At 44.9% G+C, this 15,858-nt stretch overlaps 1 protein-coding gene across 5 annotated transcripts in view; it reads right to left on the bottom strand.

The window, feature by feature from the left end:
* The window catches only part of MCM3AP (minichromosome maintenance complex component 3 associated protein), a 42,084-nt gene that overhangs the window by 21,801 nt on the left and 4,425 nt on the right, over positions 1-15,858 (bottom strand). For all 5 annotated transcript variants that reach the window (XR_002826744.1, XM_023745967.1, XM_006104803.3 and 2 more), the window contains 11 exons: positions 15,429-15,652; positions 12,331-12,412; positions 11,931-12,075; positions 10,382-10,572; positions 8,717-8,856; positions 6,289-6,486; positions 5,703-5,971; positions 5,062-5,224; positions 1,780-1,940; positions 761-1,002; positions 277-494 (listed from right to left, as the gene is read on the bottom strand). Coding sequence is in view for 4 of the 5 variants with exons in the window: in XM_023745967.1 (XP_023601735.1) it covers positions 277-494; positions 761-1,002; positions 1,780-1,940; positions 5,062-5,224; positions 5,703-5,971; positions 6,289-6,486; positions 8,717-8,856; positions 10,382-10,572; positions 11,931-12,075; positions 12,331-12,412; positions 15,429-15,652 (2,033 nt within the window). In the remaining variant the exon portion in view is untranslated. The remainder of the gene's footprint in view (positions 1-276; positions 495-760; positions 1,003-1,779; positions 1,941-5,061; positions 5,225-5,702; positions 5,972-6,288; positions 6,487-8,716; positions 8,857-10,381; positions 10,573-11,930; positions 12,076-12,330; positions 12,413-15,428; positions 15,653-15,858) is intronic.

The following is a 15,858-nucleotide window of genomic DNA, read 5'->3' as shown; positions in this document are numbered from 1 at the left end:
CCAAAGTTTCACCTGACCTTTCAAAGAAAAACACGGGCAACAAACTACAGACCCACACGTCATCCCTGCTCTCAGAGCCTCTGGCTCCTAAGACACAGACTCAAGCCTTGTGGACTAGATCCCAGTGAGACCTGCCATGGCTAGTTCAGAACATTCTAAGGTCACATGTGCAACCACCTCAGTGGGTTCCGTCTACAATGGTCAGACTAGACATCAGATGCTGCTGGGTGTTGTGCGTAGCAGGCTGCTTAGAGCCTGAGCTGGAAGACTCCTTACCGCGTCAGAGTACACAGGCTCAGGCTTTGCAGGAAGAAGCTCCGGCTGCACAGGGGGTAGCATGGGGGGTTGGAAGAGGCCGGGTGCCGCACTCGGGGTGGCTGCTGGGTGGTGCGGCAGATAGGGCAGTGCAGGGGCCAAGATGGGAAGAGGCTGCGGGAGGAGGGTAGGCGGGGACGCGTCCGCCTCGGTACCACATTCCTCTCCTCTCCCCACACCTGGAAGAGAACAGGCACATGTGGGCACTACAAACAACCTCCAGGCCCTCCACAGTGACGTAAGGACTGGCCACCCTCCCTGAGCTTCACGATGAGAAGCAAGCACATGATGCCACCGAGTCTATCAGCCCAACCGCAGGATGAAACACCTGAGCACTGAACAACATCCACATCTGGGCCTCAAAACAAGACAGGTGCTCTGGCTCCCTAGAGGCTTCCTAGAGGGACAAGCAGCTAGTTCCCTCGTGCAGCTGCACTCCACTCACCTGCTGCATCCAAGCCGGGTCTCTGAGGGCCCACGGACAGCTCCGCGGCCAGGCTCTCCCCGACGAACTTGTTCTGGGAGTTGAAGCTGCACATGGGGGTATGACGAGGGACAGGGGGCAACGGCCCCCCATTCACAATTTCCCCAACCGACACCATCAGCTTCCTGGTGATAAACACCGACTTCCTGGCCTTCAATAACCCTTCTGGTTCCAAGAACGAGGACCGGTTCAGCTCGACACAGCTATCCAGACCAAAAAGAACCCACAGAGAGGTATCTCAGGTGAGAGGCCAGCCTTCACTTCCCAGTGCCCAGCAACAACGCTGGAAGCCCCCTCCCTGATGTCACGGAGTAACCACACAGCCACATGGAAATCAGGAGAGGAGCAGCGCTCACTGCTGCCAGCCTACAGGGGCACCACCTGGCCTAGCTGTTAACACCACACACACACACTCCTGGCTCCCTCCAAAGCTGCCACATCTCCATGAGGAAGGACTACAGGCAGCACAAAGGCCAGAGTGAGAGGGAGGGGTTAAGAAACCCAGCTCAGGGCGTGTCTATCATGTTTTACATCATGATGCCATTTTCTGGGAGAAGGTCCTTGAGCCTCATCAGGTTCTCAAAACACTCAAACTCCAAGCAGAGAAGCCCTGCCCTGGCCCACTGGCACCTGTCTGGGCCATCAGAGTTGTGCAGTGGCCTATCATGGGCGGCTAGCAGAGGCCATCCTCAAGGGACAGAATAAGGAAGCCCAACCTTTACCTTTAAGTTCCTCAGTAACTTGTAAAGCACTCATTTCGGAGTCACAAAGAACTGGGTCTAAACCCAATCAGCCGACAAGCAGCATGTGGTCTGGTGACATTCCTCAGCCACTCTGAGCCTTGCTATGTGTACCAGGGAGGCAGCACATGAAACATGCCTTCTCCAGGACCTCGCACATCAATGGCACTTCCCAGCCCTTTATCAGAATTAAGACAAAAAAGGAAAGAGATGCCCTACAGTTTCACCCTCAGCTCCTACCCATCGGAAACAGTGAGACCATGGTAGTTGAGGAAGTCTGTGGCCTCTTCGCAATCTCTGAAGAGCAGCATGCGCACCACGCTGTCCAGGGGAAAGATGGTGGATCGTTGGGTGCTCACAGTATAGGCGATGTTGAGTGCCCGGAGAGCATCCTTGCGGATCTGAAAGGAGAAGCCAATCACTGCAGGACTACAGAAAGGCTGGCATGGGGGACAGGACTCCTGTTGTAGCTCCTTCCCTCTGGATAGGAGCCATTACGGGTCCCAGGCTTGGTGATCTAAGGCCATTTGCTCAGTGTTAAGATGCCCAGGAATGCATGCAAAGGAGACAATTTCAAACATCCTATATAATAAAAGCCTAATATGCAAATCAACCGAATGCAGAACGACCGGCAGAACAACCGGTTGCTATGATGCACACTGACCACCAAGGGGCAGACGCTCAATGTAGGGGCCTATCGGGGGGCCCCCACTGGCCAAGGTGGTGCCAGCGGGCCCCTCCCGCCCCGATCACCTGGCCGGTCGCCCTGCAGAGAGAGGCGACCAGCAGCAGTGGCAGGGGGTGGGGCCGGCAAGCAGGCAGCACCAGGCCGGCCAAGGCAGTGCCAGCGGGGGTCCCCCGATCGCTCTGCTAGTTGCGCCACAAATCGGCCCTGATTGCCAGCCAGGCCTAGGGACCCTACCCGTGCAAGAATTTTGTGTACTGGGCCTCTTATAGAAAAGATTAGCCTCAAGGCCTTATTTGTAAGAAACTAGAAAACAAACCATCCCACAGCAGGGCACGGAAAGTAAACTGTGAAGCATCCATTCAACAAAAAGCTGTGTAGATGCTAAAAATTATCACAAAGATAATGGAATGCCATTAAAAATGCATGACATGAAATTAAATAAAAGAGTCAAAGGCAAAATTGTTTCATAGCATTATTACAAGTGCTTTTAAAAAAGAAGACAAAGGACAAACATGAAAATGCTTATAAAACTTGGATTGGGTGATAGGAATCTGGGTGGCTTCTTCCAGTATTCTGGAACTAACTACACCAGTATTTACCAAGTGTTTACTTCATGCCTGGCATTGTCAGTGCTGAGATTACAACAGTGAACAAAACAAAATCCCTATACCCACATAGCTGAAATGTTAAGGAAGCCAACACTGAATAAAATGCACATATAAAATACACAGTACAGCTCTAGCCAGTCTGGCTCAGTGTATAGAGCATCAGCCTGTGGACTCAAGGGTCCCGGGTTTGATTCCAGTCAAGGGCACATGCCCGGCTTCCAAGCTCGGTCCCCAGCAGCGGGCATACAGGAGGCAGCGGTTCCCTCTCATCATTGATGTTTCTCTCTCTCTCCCTCTCCCTTCCTCTCTGAAATCAATAAAAATATATTTTCTTTTTTTTTTTTAAATATATTTTATTGATTTTTTACAGAGAGGAAGGGAGAGATAGAGAGCTAGAAACATCGATGAGAGAGAAACATCGATCAGCTGCCTCCTGCACATCCCCCACTGGGGATGTGCCCGCAACCCAGGTACATGCCCTTGACCGGAATCGAACCCGGGACCCTTCAGTCCACAGGCCGACGCTCTACCCACTGAGCCAAACCGGTTTCGGCAATAAAAATATATTTTCAAAAAAATATGTGTGTGTGTGTGTGTGTATGTGTGTGTGTGTATATATATATATATATATATATATATATTTTTTTTTTTTTTTCCTTTTTTTAAGTACGCAATACATTTAATGGTGACAGTGTGAGAAAGGCAGAGAACCTGGAGCACTGACAAGGGTGGGCCCAGCCAAGACCGTGGCAGCCAAGCCAAAAACTGTAGGATGTGACCTTGTGTGGCTGTGAGAAGGAAGAGCAGTGAGAACAGCAAGCGCAGAAAACCTGAGGCAGGAAGGTGCGGAGCCTGAAAGGGGGGGAGGGGGGAACCACTACAGCAGGTGCCGAGCACAGAGGAAGCTGGGGAGGCAGTCCCAAGGACAAGGGACAATGTGGGCTTAAAGTTATTAAAATGGGCACCAATGGTGGACATTCTAATAACATTACATAATCACTTTAAAATACTAATTATTAGTTTTATTTATCAACTGCATGGAGTTCCCCAAGTGGCACAGTGTTAGAAATCTTTTCATTTGTTCCAGAATTTCAGTCCTATTGGCAACCGTCAGATCTGACAATGAGCACACCTGCAGAAGATTCTTTGCCTGGAATGTGTTTAGTCACTGTTTACAGGAGGGCATTTTGTGTGACCAAGAAGAAGAATGACCTGGAGTCACAAGAACCAGCCAGCAGGTCCCTGAGGTCTCCCAGGCAGCTTCCTGCACACCCAGTGGAACCCAAGGGCTCTCAGCAAGGACTCTGCTGGTGGCACCCTCCACCCCATGCAGGGGGAGCAGCACAGTGTACAGCGGAGGCAGGCGTGGGCTGCTCTGTCATCATCCCCAAGTGCCCTGGGGCTGGGGCTGAAGACCTGACTGGAGATTCTGAGACCAGGAGCTCACACTTTTGGCAAAGCCCCAGGTGCCCGCCTTTGTAACCCCAGAGCACAGCACAGCATCGACAAAGAGTAGGCACCTGACATATTTATTGAAATGCATTTAGCATCATCAGGCTCTCTAAAAATGTCATATCACTGAGAATTTCTATGTTAGAGACTTTATGCATGCAGTTATTTGCTTCCCAGGGAATATAAAGTTCTAAACTTTAGTTACATGGTTCTAAAGAGATTTTTCTTATCTAAACTGTAAGTACACACACACAAAAATAAATAAACTGTAAGTACAGTGTTTTTCATTGCCTTCAGTGATAAACGATGGTAACCCCTGTAGAATGGGGTTACACCAGTGACCCTGGGGGGCTGCCATGAGGGCTGCACAAGAGTTAGCCCCAGACCTGTCTGAAACCTTCATGGAATAAAGCACTTAAATGTCATATCATGTAATGCCCTGGCCAGTATGTTCAGTGATTAGAGCGTTGGCCTGCGCACTGAAGGGTTGTGGGTTCAATTCCCAGTCAAGGGCAGGTATATGGGTTGCACATTCCATCCTCAGCCCTGTTTGGGGTTCGTGTTGGAGGCAACCAATTGATGTGTCTCTCTCAATCGATGTCGTGTCTCTCTCCTCTCTCTCTCCCCCCTTCTCCTTGCCTCCCTTCCACTCTGTCTAAAAAAATCAATGGAAAAAATATCCTAAGGTGTTGATTAACAACAACAAATATATTTATTTATCATAAATAACAACCTGCTTTCTTCTAATTCTGCAAGTACAGTAACATTACTCACCTGATTAAAGTAGCAATGTAAAAGACAAGCGTTCAAATAAGAAGCTGACTGGACCAGTTTGAAAAATCTCACAAAATTATTACTGTTCAATGCAGCAAAAGCCTGAACAGCAAATTTCACCTCAGAGGAGTTTCTAACAGCCGGATGGAACTGTTGTACTTCTCTGTTAATTAAAAGAGATAAAAGAGATTAGAAAATTTTAAGATTAATTTGACAAAATATTCCATAAAAAAAGATCTGATAAAAACTAGATTTCAACCATACTGAGAAAGAGGGTCATAAAGGCAAATCGCTAACAGCTCTGAAAGGGCACCCTGGGCATTGCTGTCCTGGTTCACTCACCTATTCTACTCATCGGGCCCATTCCTTCCTCATTTCCTCTTGTTGACAAGGAAAAATTATTCTCAGGAAGGATTTGGAGCAACTTTAGATGTGCTGGTGTTAGCGTACATCCATTCTGCTCCCAGTGGCCCAGGTCAAGGGACTGAGCCCAGCCCAGGTTTCTTACTGTCATCCCAGCATTACGGACCAGAGACAAGGCAGCACTAACAGCTACTGCTAATCCCGACAGCTCTTTCCCTGTTTACACCCTGCTTTCCATTTCCAGACAGCGTAGGCCAGCTCCGGAATTGAAAAGTCACCTTAGGATGTCCCCCTTGTTGAGATTGAGCAGCACATTGTAGCCCTGGAACTCAGCTTCGCTGACACAGAACACGCCCTTGTTCCTCAGGTCTTGGTACATCTCCTTCAGACTCTGAAGGCACTTGGTCATGTTCTCATTGTTGATCTTGGCATCAAAGGAGGACATGGGCTCCTCGCACATGAAGTGAGCACAGTGGATATGAAGCCGGGCACACTTCTCAATCAGGGACACCGTCATGGGATCACACAGGTGCTGCTGCGTGATGTCCTGGCCACAAGAGGGGAATATTACACATGAATGCACACACACCTTATATGCTTATGTGTTTCGTAGACACAGATCCCATGCACATATTCCCATGCAGAGAATCAACTACTAAAAAAATCATGTTTATTAGCTGAATTTCTCATATTTCAATTTGAAACAAAGCCCATAAAGAGCACTTTAATAAGAATTTGTAATGATTTTAAATAATAGTATACTTGGTGTTACAGATAAAATAGAACAGTAAAATGACAAAACTCTCACTTTCACTTAGGAATTCGCATACTTTTTCTAGTTTCTTAATGAGAAGAGGCGGATACCTTCCGTATGCCCCGTGTGCGGTTCCACAGGAAGTCATACCAGTCCCGCAGGCTGCCCTCCTTCTGGTCCATAATCTGGGTCACCAGGTAATCCATGGTCCTGCTGAGCACTGCTGAGGGCCGCAGCTCATGTGACAGGGGCTCCTCCTGGTCGGCTGAGGAGCGACTGTACTCCTTGACAGCTGCCGCGTGGTCCACCTGAAGGCAGAGTGGGGACAAGCAGCTGGGTGGCAGGTGCTGAGCCAACCTCTCAGCAGCTGTGCCTTAAAGTAAGGGGGTGAGATCGCACACACACTCACACAGGATCAATACTACAGAATACAATTTCTATGTGTAAAATTCTGTTTAAAGGTAACAACCAAATTCAAAGACAAAATAAAATGAGAAACATATTTTGAACATCAGTGGTTATCACATCAAGAAGCAGAGGAATACAAAAAATCGGCAAAGGGCCTAAATACGTAGACACTTTTCAAAAGAGGACATACAGAAGGTGAAGAGACACATGAAAACATGCTCAAAGTCACTCATCATCCGAGAGATGAAAATCAAAACAACAATGAGGTACCATCTCACACCTGTCAGAATGGCTATCATCAACAAACAACAAATGACAAGTGCTGGTGATATGTGGAGAAAAAGGAACCCTCGTGCACTGCTGGTGGGAAAGCAGACTGATGCAGCCTCTGTGGAAAACAGTATGAAGTTTCCTCAAAAAGTTAAAAATGGAACTCCCATTTGACCCAGTGATCCCACTTCTAGGAATATAGCCCAAGAAAACAGAAACACCAATCAGAAAGGACATATGCACCCCTATGTTCATAGCAGCACAATTTATAATAGCTAAGATTTGGAAACAGCCTAAGTGCCCATCAGCAGATGAGTGGATTAAAAAACTGTGGTACATCTACACAATGGAATACTATGCTGCAGTAAAAAAGAAGGAACTCTTACCACTTGCAACAGCATGGATGGAACTGGAGAGCATTATGTTAAGTGAAATAAGCCAGTCAGAGAAAGATAAATACCACATGATCTCACTCATTTGTAGAATACGATGAACAACATAGACTGATGAACAAAAATGAATCCAGAGACAGAGAAGCACTGAATGAACTGTCAAACCTCAAAGGAAAGGTAGGGGAAGGCGGGAGCGGGGGGCAGGGATGTAAGAGATCAACCAAAGGACTTGTATGCATGTGTATTAGCATAACCCCGTGTTGGGCAAACCGCGGCTCTCAAGCCACATGTGGCTCTTTGGCCCCTTGAGTGTGGCTCTTCCACAAAATACCACATGGGGGCGCGCACGTACAGTGCGATTGAAACTTCATGGCCCATGCACAGAAGTCGGTATTTTGTGGAAGAGCCACACTCAAGGGGCCAAAGAGCGCAGGGGGCCTCGCGACCCCGCGGTTTTGCCAACCACTGGCATAACCAACCACTGGCATAACCAATGGACACGGACACTGGGATGGTGGGGGCTCGCCCTGGAGGGTGGCAGTGGCCGGGGAGGGGTCGATGGGGGAAAAAGGAGACATATGTAATACTATAAACAGTAAAAAAAGAACTTAAAAAAAAAAAAAGCAGAGGAATGTAAGTGAAGACACACCTGCTTGGCCCCAAGCACAGCAGTGTGACAGGTAAAGGACTTGAAGGCATTTTCAAAGGTCTTAGCCATGCTCAAACACCAGACTACGTCTACACAGACCAGGAATGAAATGGAGACAACAGTGAGGACTGGGGGGCATAGCAGAAGCAAGGGCCTGGTGAGCAGGAGCCCAGGGCCTCTGCTGTGACAACTGCTGCCTGACTGAGGGCCCTGCGCTGGGTAAAGGCAGCTATAAAACCACCAGCCAGAAGAGGAGGAAAAGCCCAAAACGAACAAAAGAATAAAAGGGCCTAACATGGTGATTTCTGGGAAACAATTTAGGGACATGAACAGGCACATGTTCAGGAAGCTGAAGAAAGGTCATACCCTCTGACAGAGTTAACTATCTGAAGGAAATCATCTAATCACCTCCGAGGCATTACACACAGCATGCCCAAATGAATTAACATAATTGAAAAATTAGAAACAGCCTATCTAATGGTTGCAAAATGGGGAGCGTGGACAGAACTACATAATTAAATAATATGCCGTCATTTAAAATTGCTTATAAAGAGTTCATTATAACAAAAAAATGCTTATGATATAATCGTAACTGAAAAAAAATCATACAAAATTGTATCCAGAACATAATCTCAAATGTGCAAAACATAAACATAGGAATAAAACTGTGAAAAGAAAAAAGTTTTTTTCATCTATGAAATAATTCTGCATTTATATCTGTATCTATACCTTAGGGACCTGTATGGTCCTGTACAAGATTGCTTAGTACACAACTCACAATACAAACAATTGTACACAATGGGGGGCATGGGGCTCCACCTGGTCAGTTCCTGGGATCACTTCAAATACACTCAGCTGGCTCCGGGTCTCCCGCATGTACCGCTCCTTCTCAGGACACATGTCAGGGCACGTCCCAACAAACGTCCTTGCTTTGTCCAGATCGGTTCTTTTCACCCGAGCTAAATGACATCAAGTAAATAGTAAGAACATACCACACAGTATGGAGAATTCAGCGAAGTGTGTTTTCGTAAACTATAATAATAAAAGTGTAATATGCTAATTAGACTGGACAAAGCTGGGGCTGCGAGGGCCGAGCCCCTTGCATGAATTTCGTGCATCGGGCTTCTAGTGATAAAATAAGAACAAACATCACACAAATCACACAAAAAGAAAAACTTTTTAAACAGTGGGACTCTGGGAAAGAAAAGCGTGGCCTATACCAGTGATGGCGAACCTTTTGAGCTCGGCGTGTCAGCATTTTGAAAAACCCTAACTTAACTCTGGTGCCGTGTCACATATAGAAATTTTTTGATATTTGCAACCATAGTAAAACAGACTTATATTTTTGATATTTATTTTATATATTTAAATGCCATTTAACAAAGAAAAATCAACCAAAAAAGTGAGTTGTCATAGGTTCGCCATCACTGGCCTATATGCAGGGGGGAGGGGGATGTGCAGGGCATCAAGGCCTGCAAAGACCCCAAGGCCTTCTTGCCTCTCCAGACAGATCTCTTCACTGCACACCACAGGCAGAGGGGCCCACAATGCATTCAGGGCTCCTATAATGACCTCAATAATAAATACTCATGGCTGCAGTATGTTAAAAGAATCAATTTGTTAAATGTACATATATCATTATTTTAAGTATTTCGTATTTTTAATGTAACAAGAATCACATAATGAAAGTTACCTGGTCCTGACCTGCATAAATCTCTATTATTATCCACAGAATTAAAATAATTACAAAAGTATCTTTTAGCCTGGGAGGAATGGTGTGGGGTGGATGGGGGTCAATGGGGGAAAAAAGGGAACATCTGTAATACTTTTAACAATTAAAAAAAAGTATCTTTTAAATGAAATGGAATGAACAACTTCATAATTTGAAATATATACATCTTATTTTTATTTTGGAAAATTCTAATGTCTAGTAATAATTTTATTTGGAATATAAAAATCACCATGTCAGTGACATAATTTATGATGGCAGCTTTTATTACAGTGTTAAGGAGGCACTGGGATTATTCCACTGATTCACAGCTTTTGAAAAGAGAAAAATCCTACAGTTAAAATTTAATTAAAACTTTGCAAAAAGCACATATGCCTTTTTCTTTTATTTTTTTCACTGCACATCGTTTTAATGTTAATAGAATACTTACTTTTGGAATAGGTAATACATTCACATGGTTCAATAACCCAAAGGTATAACAACATCCAAAATAGAGCACACCCTCACACCTTGCACCCTCTCTCATGACAACCAGTATGAGCAGACTCTTCCCATCTTCCATGACTATTTTATGAACACATAAAGCAAGTATGCTTACATATGGGGACATAACACAGTTTCCCCCTTAATTGAACACAAATAGTAGCACACTACCGACTTCCTGCACCTTGCCGTTCTTACTTCACAATAAATCTTGATGAATTTCCATGACCTACAAGGGTCTCTGGACCTCTGCACAGAGGCAGTCACCATACCTTGCCTCATGATTCTGTCCCTCTGGTCAAGCAGGCGGTACTTTTCCTCAGACGTTTCGGCCACAGTGCCTATCAGCGCACTGAGGGAGGACACACACAGCCCAGGACTCTCAGAACTCTCAGAGCCCGAGTCAAAAGAGTCTCCTTCAAACAGGTGGGCCTTCAGAAGGCCTGACTTCTTCACTGGAGAGCTACAGAGAAAGCAACATATCAGAGCCTTGTGTCCATCTGGCATCTGCAAATGTCCACTTCCAAACACCTCCCTTATCTTTCAAGATTTTCTGCTCCTCTAAAGCTAATAAACTATAAACTTTTAAGTGAGACAAGCTTTGATAATGCTGGTAATGAGCAAAATGATGTTACTCATATTATCTGTGATTTAAAATTTTTTAAACATTTCATACTTTTTAAAAATGAGATGAGCCCATTTAAACAGCTGAAATGAATATTTATAGACTATCTCAAAGAAATGAAATTCAGCCTGAAAAACAACACTTTACCACCATGAAGAAATATCATGTCCACATGTTTTCATACATAACTTCATTTCAGTAGAAGAATGTACTATAAAAAACTGGGTATCCCCTCTCAGCTTCCCCATTTTCCAGCAGACTCTCAGAATTCTGTGAGCTCCAATGTCAAAGAAGATATAAGAAGGGTGGAGTACCTGGCCGGCATGGTCAGTGACTGAGCATCGACCTATGAAGCAGGAGGTCACAGTTCGATTCCTGGTGAGGGCACATGCCCGGGTTGCCAGCTCGATCCCCAGTGTGGGGTGTGCAAGAGGCAGCCAATCAATGATTCTCTCTCATCACTGATGTTTCTATATCTCTCTCCCTCTCCCTTCCTCTCTGAAATCAATTTAAAAAAAAATTTTTTTAAAGGGGTGAGAAAAGCAAAAACAAAAGCAAATCAGAAACTAAATTGTTAATTGCGAAATTGAAAGTGAGGAAAATACATTGGCTGAAATAGGTGAAGGATTACAGACCTGTGGAAGCAGTCCTGCTGTGAAAGGGAAGGTGGGAGCTCCAAGAAGGGGGGGGGGGGGGGGGGGAGGGAGCATTTGGAAGGAGACAGCACCCCATTGGAATACACTGTGGCTACCCAGTTATTATGCAGCCTCATGTGATAAGCTGAACCTACAAAAAGCCCTGTTGGAAATTGCTCTATGGCTATTAGGAATACATGGTTATGACAGCTAGTTAGAAGTTTTAAGGGAAAACGTGACTGCTTATTCATTTACATGTCAGGTAGAACTACTGACAGCAACTGTATAATGCATGGGACCCAGTCAGATGATTGAGGAGCCCCAGGGCCTCTTCAGGGAACTAGCAAGTGGCTCTCTTTGTCAACCCTCTTACGTTCTTTCCCACTCCCACTCCTCTCCACTGTTCTCCTCTCCCTCCGCCTTCCCTTAGCCTACTCAGTGTTAGTATATTACCCCACTTCCCTTTCATGCTTTGGCAGGACTGCTGTGAAGTCCCTCCTGTTTACTGACAAAAACCCCACGTGCCATGTCAACTAAAGTCATAGGAACAACCAGCCGCACCTTTTATTCATGAGGCTGCCGACTGTAGTCCTCCCCATGGGCTTGCCAAGAGGGGAGTGCTGAAAGGATGTGTCCTCGGTGCCCTGGCCAGCCTCACCCTCACCTGGTTTCTTCTCCTTGAGGGAAAAAGGTTTCTTGTTGGGACCTGAGGATGCAAGAGTCAGAATGGAGTGTATATGATATTACATGTCACTTGATACTTTTTTTTTTTTTTTTTTTTGAGAAAGTAAAATTCTTATAATTGTTACATGAGGTTACAAAGGAGCCCAAGGAAACACTGAGACAAAAGGATCCACGTGGAGCCACCCCCCTTTTGGCCTTGGGGAAGGGCTCCCACTCAAAGCTTAAAGGGTCTTGCAAACAAAGCATTAGAGACTCCAAAGAATATCTGAACACTCACTCATTTTCTTCTTGTGCCAAAAGATAGACGTTTCTTCAGGCAAACCTTTTTTCCCCTTCTTCCTGGCCAGGGCTGCAGAAGCCTGGAAAACAGTCCACAACTCAGAGTGTGAGGCATCAGGAGTCCACAGGAAATGAAATTCAATATCAAAAATAGTCAACAAAAGTTCGTGCAACAGAGCAAAACCTCCACCCACTACGTGGCTGACCACACTATCGGCCTCCAGCCTTGGGAACTGCAGTCCTTTACTTGTCTCACATCTGATATTTGCTCTCTTTATTTTTTTTAATTAATGACTTTAGAACCCATAACCATGGCCTCACTGGCACTTGGTAAAATGATTCTCACTATCTGATAACATATATAACATGGAAAGATACAGCCAAGTCACACGCACACACAAATGGAAGCTGCAGAATGATGCACACAGGATAGAATGTATCACAAAACACATAAACCAAGTACATGTTAGTATACCTACAAATATACCTATGAAAATGTCCAGAAAAAATACACACCACTCTAGTAACTGTACTGGATCCTGGGTAACAGGAAAGTTGGGGGTGATCAAGGACCTCAGCTTTGTGTTACCAATGAATTGCTTACAATAACAAAGTTTTTATATATCATGTTATGTTATTTATTGTATATTTTTTAGGATTCAGCTGGAAAAATAAGCACATTGCAATAGGCAAAAAATAACTTCCTATATAATAAAGGCTAATATGCAAATCGAACGAATGGCAGAACGACCAGTCGCTATGATGCACACTGACCACCAGAGGGCAGATGTTCAATGCAGGAGCTGCCCCCTGGCGGTCAGTGCGCTCCCACGGGGGAGCGCCACTCAGCCAGAAGCCAGGCTCACAGGTGGTAAGCACAGCAGCAGTGGCAGGAGCCTCTCCTGCCTCCGCGCAGCCCTAAGGATGTAGGACTACCAGCCCAGGCCTGCTCCTTCAGTCAGTCGGACATCCCCCAAGGGCTCCTGGACTGCAAGAGGCCACTGGCTGGGCTGAGGGACCCCACCCCCCAGTGCATGCATCTCGTGCACCAGGTCTCTAGTTTAAAATAATGACCCAGCAATTCCACCCCTAAGTATATACCATAAGACCCAGCAATTCCACCCTTAAGTATATACCCAACAGAACTGAAAGCAGGGTCTCAGGAGAGATTTGCACACCACAAAATTCAGGGCAACATTAGTTAAAACTAGAGGCCCGGTGCACAAAATTCATGCACTCTGGGGTTGGGGGGGGGTCCCCTAGCCTGGCTCTGTGCCCTCACAGTGCGGGAGCCCCGAAATCGATCGCCCCAAAGAGGTAGGCACTGCCCACCCATTCGGGGCTCCTCGACGGATTGCCCCAAAGAGGTAGGCCGGAGCTGGGGGTCCCGCCTCCGTGGCGGGCAACAGGCACAGGAACCCCAACCAGCCCTCACTGGGCCCCGCCCCTGCAGCACCCCCGCAGGGCTGCGGGAACCCTGGCCGAAGCTGAGTGGAGCAGCTGCCGGGCACGGCCCCCGCAACACGTGCAGCCATCTTGTGACCGCGTGAGGGCATCAAGGTGTGAGGACCACCTAGCCTTTTATTAGTAAGATAGCCAGAAGGTAGAATCAATCTGTGTCCATTAACAGATAAATAAACAAAATGTGGTCTATCCATAAAATGAAATATTATTCAGCCATAAAAAGAAATGAAATGCAACCATATGAATGAATCTTGAAAACATGATGAAAAAAGACAGACAGAAAAGGACAAACTGTATGATTCCACTTATTTGAAATATCTACAATAGGCAAATTCACAGAAATAAAAAGTAGATTAGAGGTCACCAGAGGCTGGGGATGGAGGCAATGGGGAGTTATCACTTAATAGTTATTGAGTTTCTATTTGGGATGATGCAAAAGTTCTGGAAATAGATAGGGGTGTTGAATGCACAACACTGTGAATGTAATTAATGCCACTGACTTGAAAAAAAAATCAATAGGAAGGAATAAATAGCAAAAACCCTAAAACTGTGCACATATTTACACAAAACTTCCACTTTAAGAAATTTAAACAAAGGATATAAACTAATCAAAAATATATGCACAAAACTGTCCACAAGTAGAATGCTGACCAAGAAAGTAAACAGGATAGAATGCCAGGTAGCATTTAACAATCCAATTCTAATCTAGGCAGCTAATTAATTTCAGAAAATACTAAAGATTGTTACATGAAGAGATTACCAACAGTATTTACAGTATGATCCCATTTGTGCAAAAACAATGCGACCCTATATTTGCAAAGACACTATCCAGAATATTCAGTCAATATCCTGGAGGAGAGAATTATGGGTGATTTGATGGTCCTCCCATAGTATATTGACAGGCAATACTTCTAGTTAACAAAAGTATGAAAACATGCTTTCTACCTTGTAAATTCCTATAGAACTTACTTTTTCCCCCACAAGAATATTTTTTAAAATAATAAAGATATAAATCTACATAATGTGAGCTACAGCTGTTATGCACAGGTGTACTTACATACATACAGGATGGGGCATACTAGTAAGTGGGTTTACAGTTGTATGTGAAACAGTTTATTCTCATATTATTATTTATTAATTATTGTGTTATTTTCCATACCAACAACTATAAACCTACTTCTGCCCGACGATGTATTTAAAATTAGGGTATAAACCAAACATATCTCTGGGGAATGTGATTATAAGGGGATTTCACTTTTTCTGTATTGTTTGAGTATCTATAGCCATCGTGTACTATGACCAAATAAATCAAAAACAAAACAGAACTCAAGTTTGAAAAAGTGCTGTGTGGTTACAGAGCCAATCCAGTGTGTTTCAGAAGAATCTGACTTCATGGGACTCACCACAGCATTCAGTAGGGGCTACAAGCTTTTCACTAATGACTCCAATTTTGAAGAAAAGTGCTACTCTAGCCTCTGCAAGGTAAGAACAAAATATTCTAGTACTTTCCTACATTCTAGCAAGCAAATAACTGATTTTAAAAAAAAAGGTTTTGAAGTGACAAAGTTCATTCCTACTTCATTACTTTAAAACTATTTTTTCACTCACACAAACTCAGTTGGGAGTACTTACATGATCAAAGAAATACACCACCGCGAGGTGTTTGTTGCGCCTGCTGTAAGTGCGCTGCACTTTAGCAATTTTGCCAAAGTGTTTCTCCAGAAAGGTCCTGTTGTTGAGACGGTCGGGAATGTTCTTGCACTGGATCGCTGTGACTTCAGAGGGAGAGAAGCCCCCAAGACTGTCTGTGCTCTCACTTCTTTTATTCTGACGCCCAGGAGTTCCTCTTAAAAAATCTAGGGGATCAGAAAATAGGCACAGAACTGTAGTGGATGTAATGTTTCCAAACAGGAGGCACCAACTATGGAAGGGCAAAGGAAATTTCCATGTGTGTGAGACCTGCTCCAAGATCCTATGGTATATTAATGTCCCTAATGTTTACAGGACTTAACCAAAAAAAATCAAGCTAACACCCAGGAAAGTTTACCAAGAACTTGCCATA

Source organism: Myotis lucifugus, unplaced genomic scaffold, assembly GCF_000147115.1.
Source record: "Myotis lucifugus unplaced genomic scaffold, Myoluc2.0 scaffold_608, whole genome shotgun sequence".
Lineage (NCBI taxonomy): Eukaryota > Metazoa > Chordata > Mammalia > Chiroptera > Vespertilionidae > Myotis > Myotis lucifugus.
The sequence above is the reverse complement of the archived record's forward strand: the minus strand, read 5'-3'. Positions and strand labels throughout refer to the sequence as shown.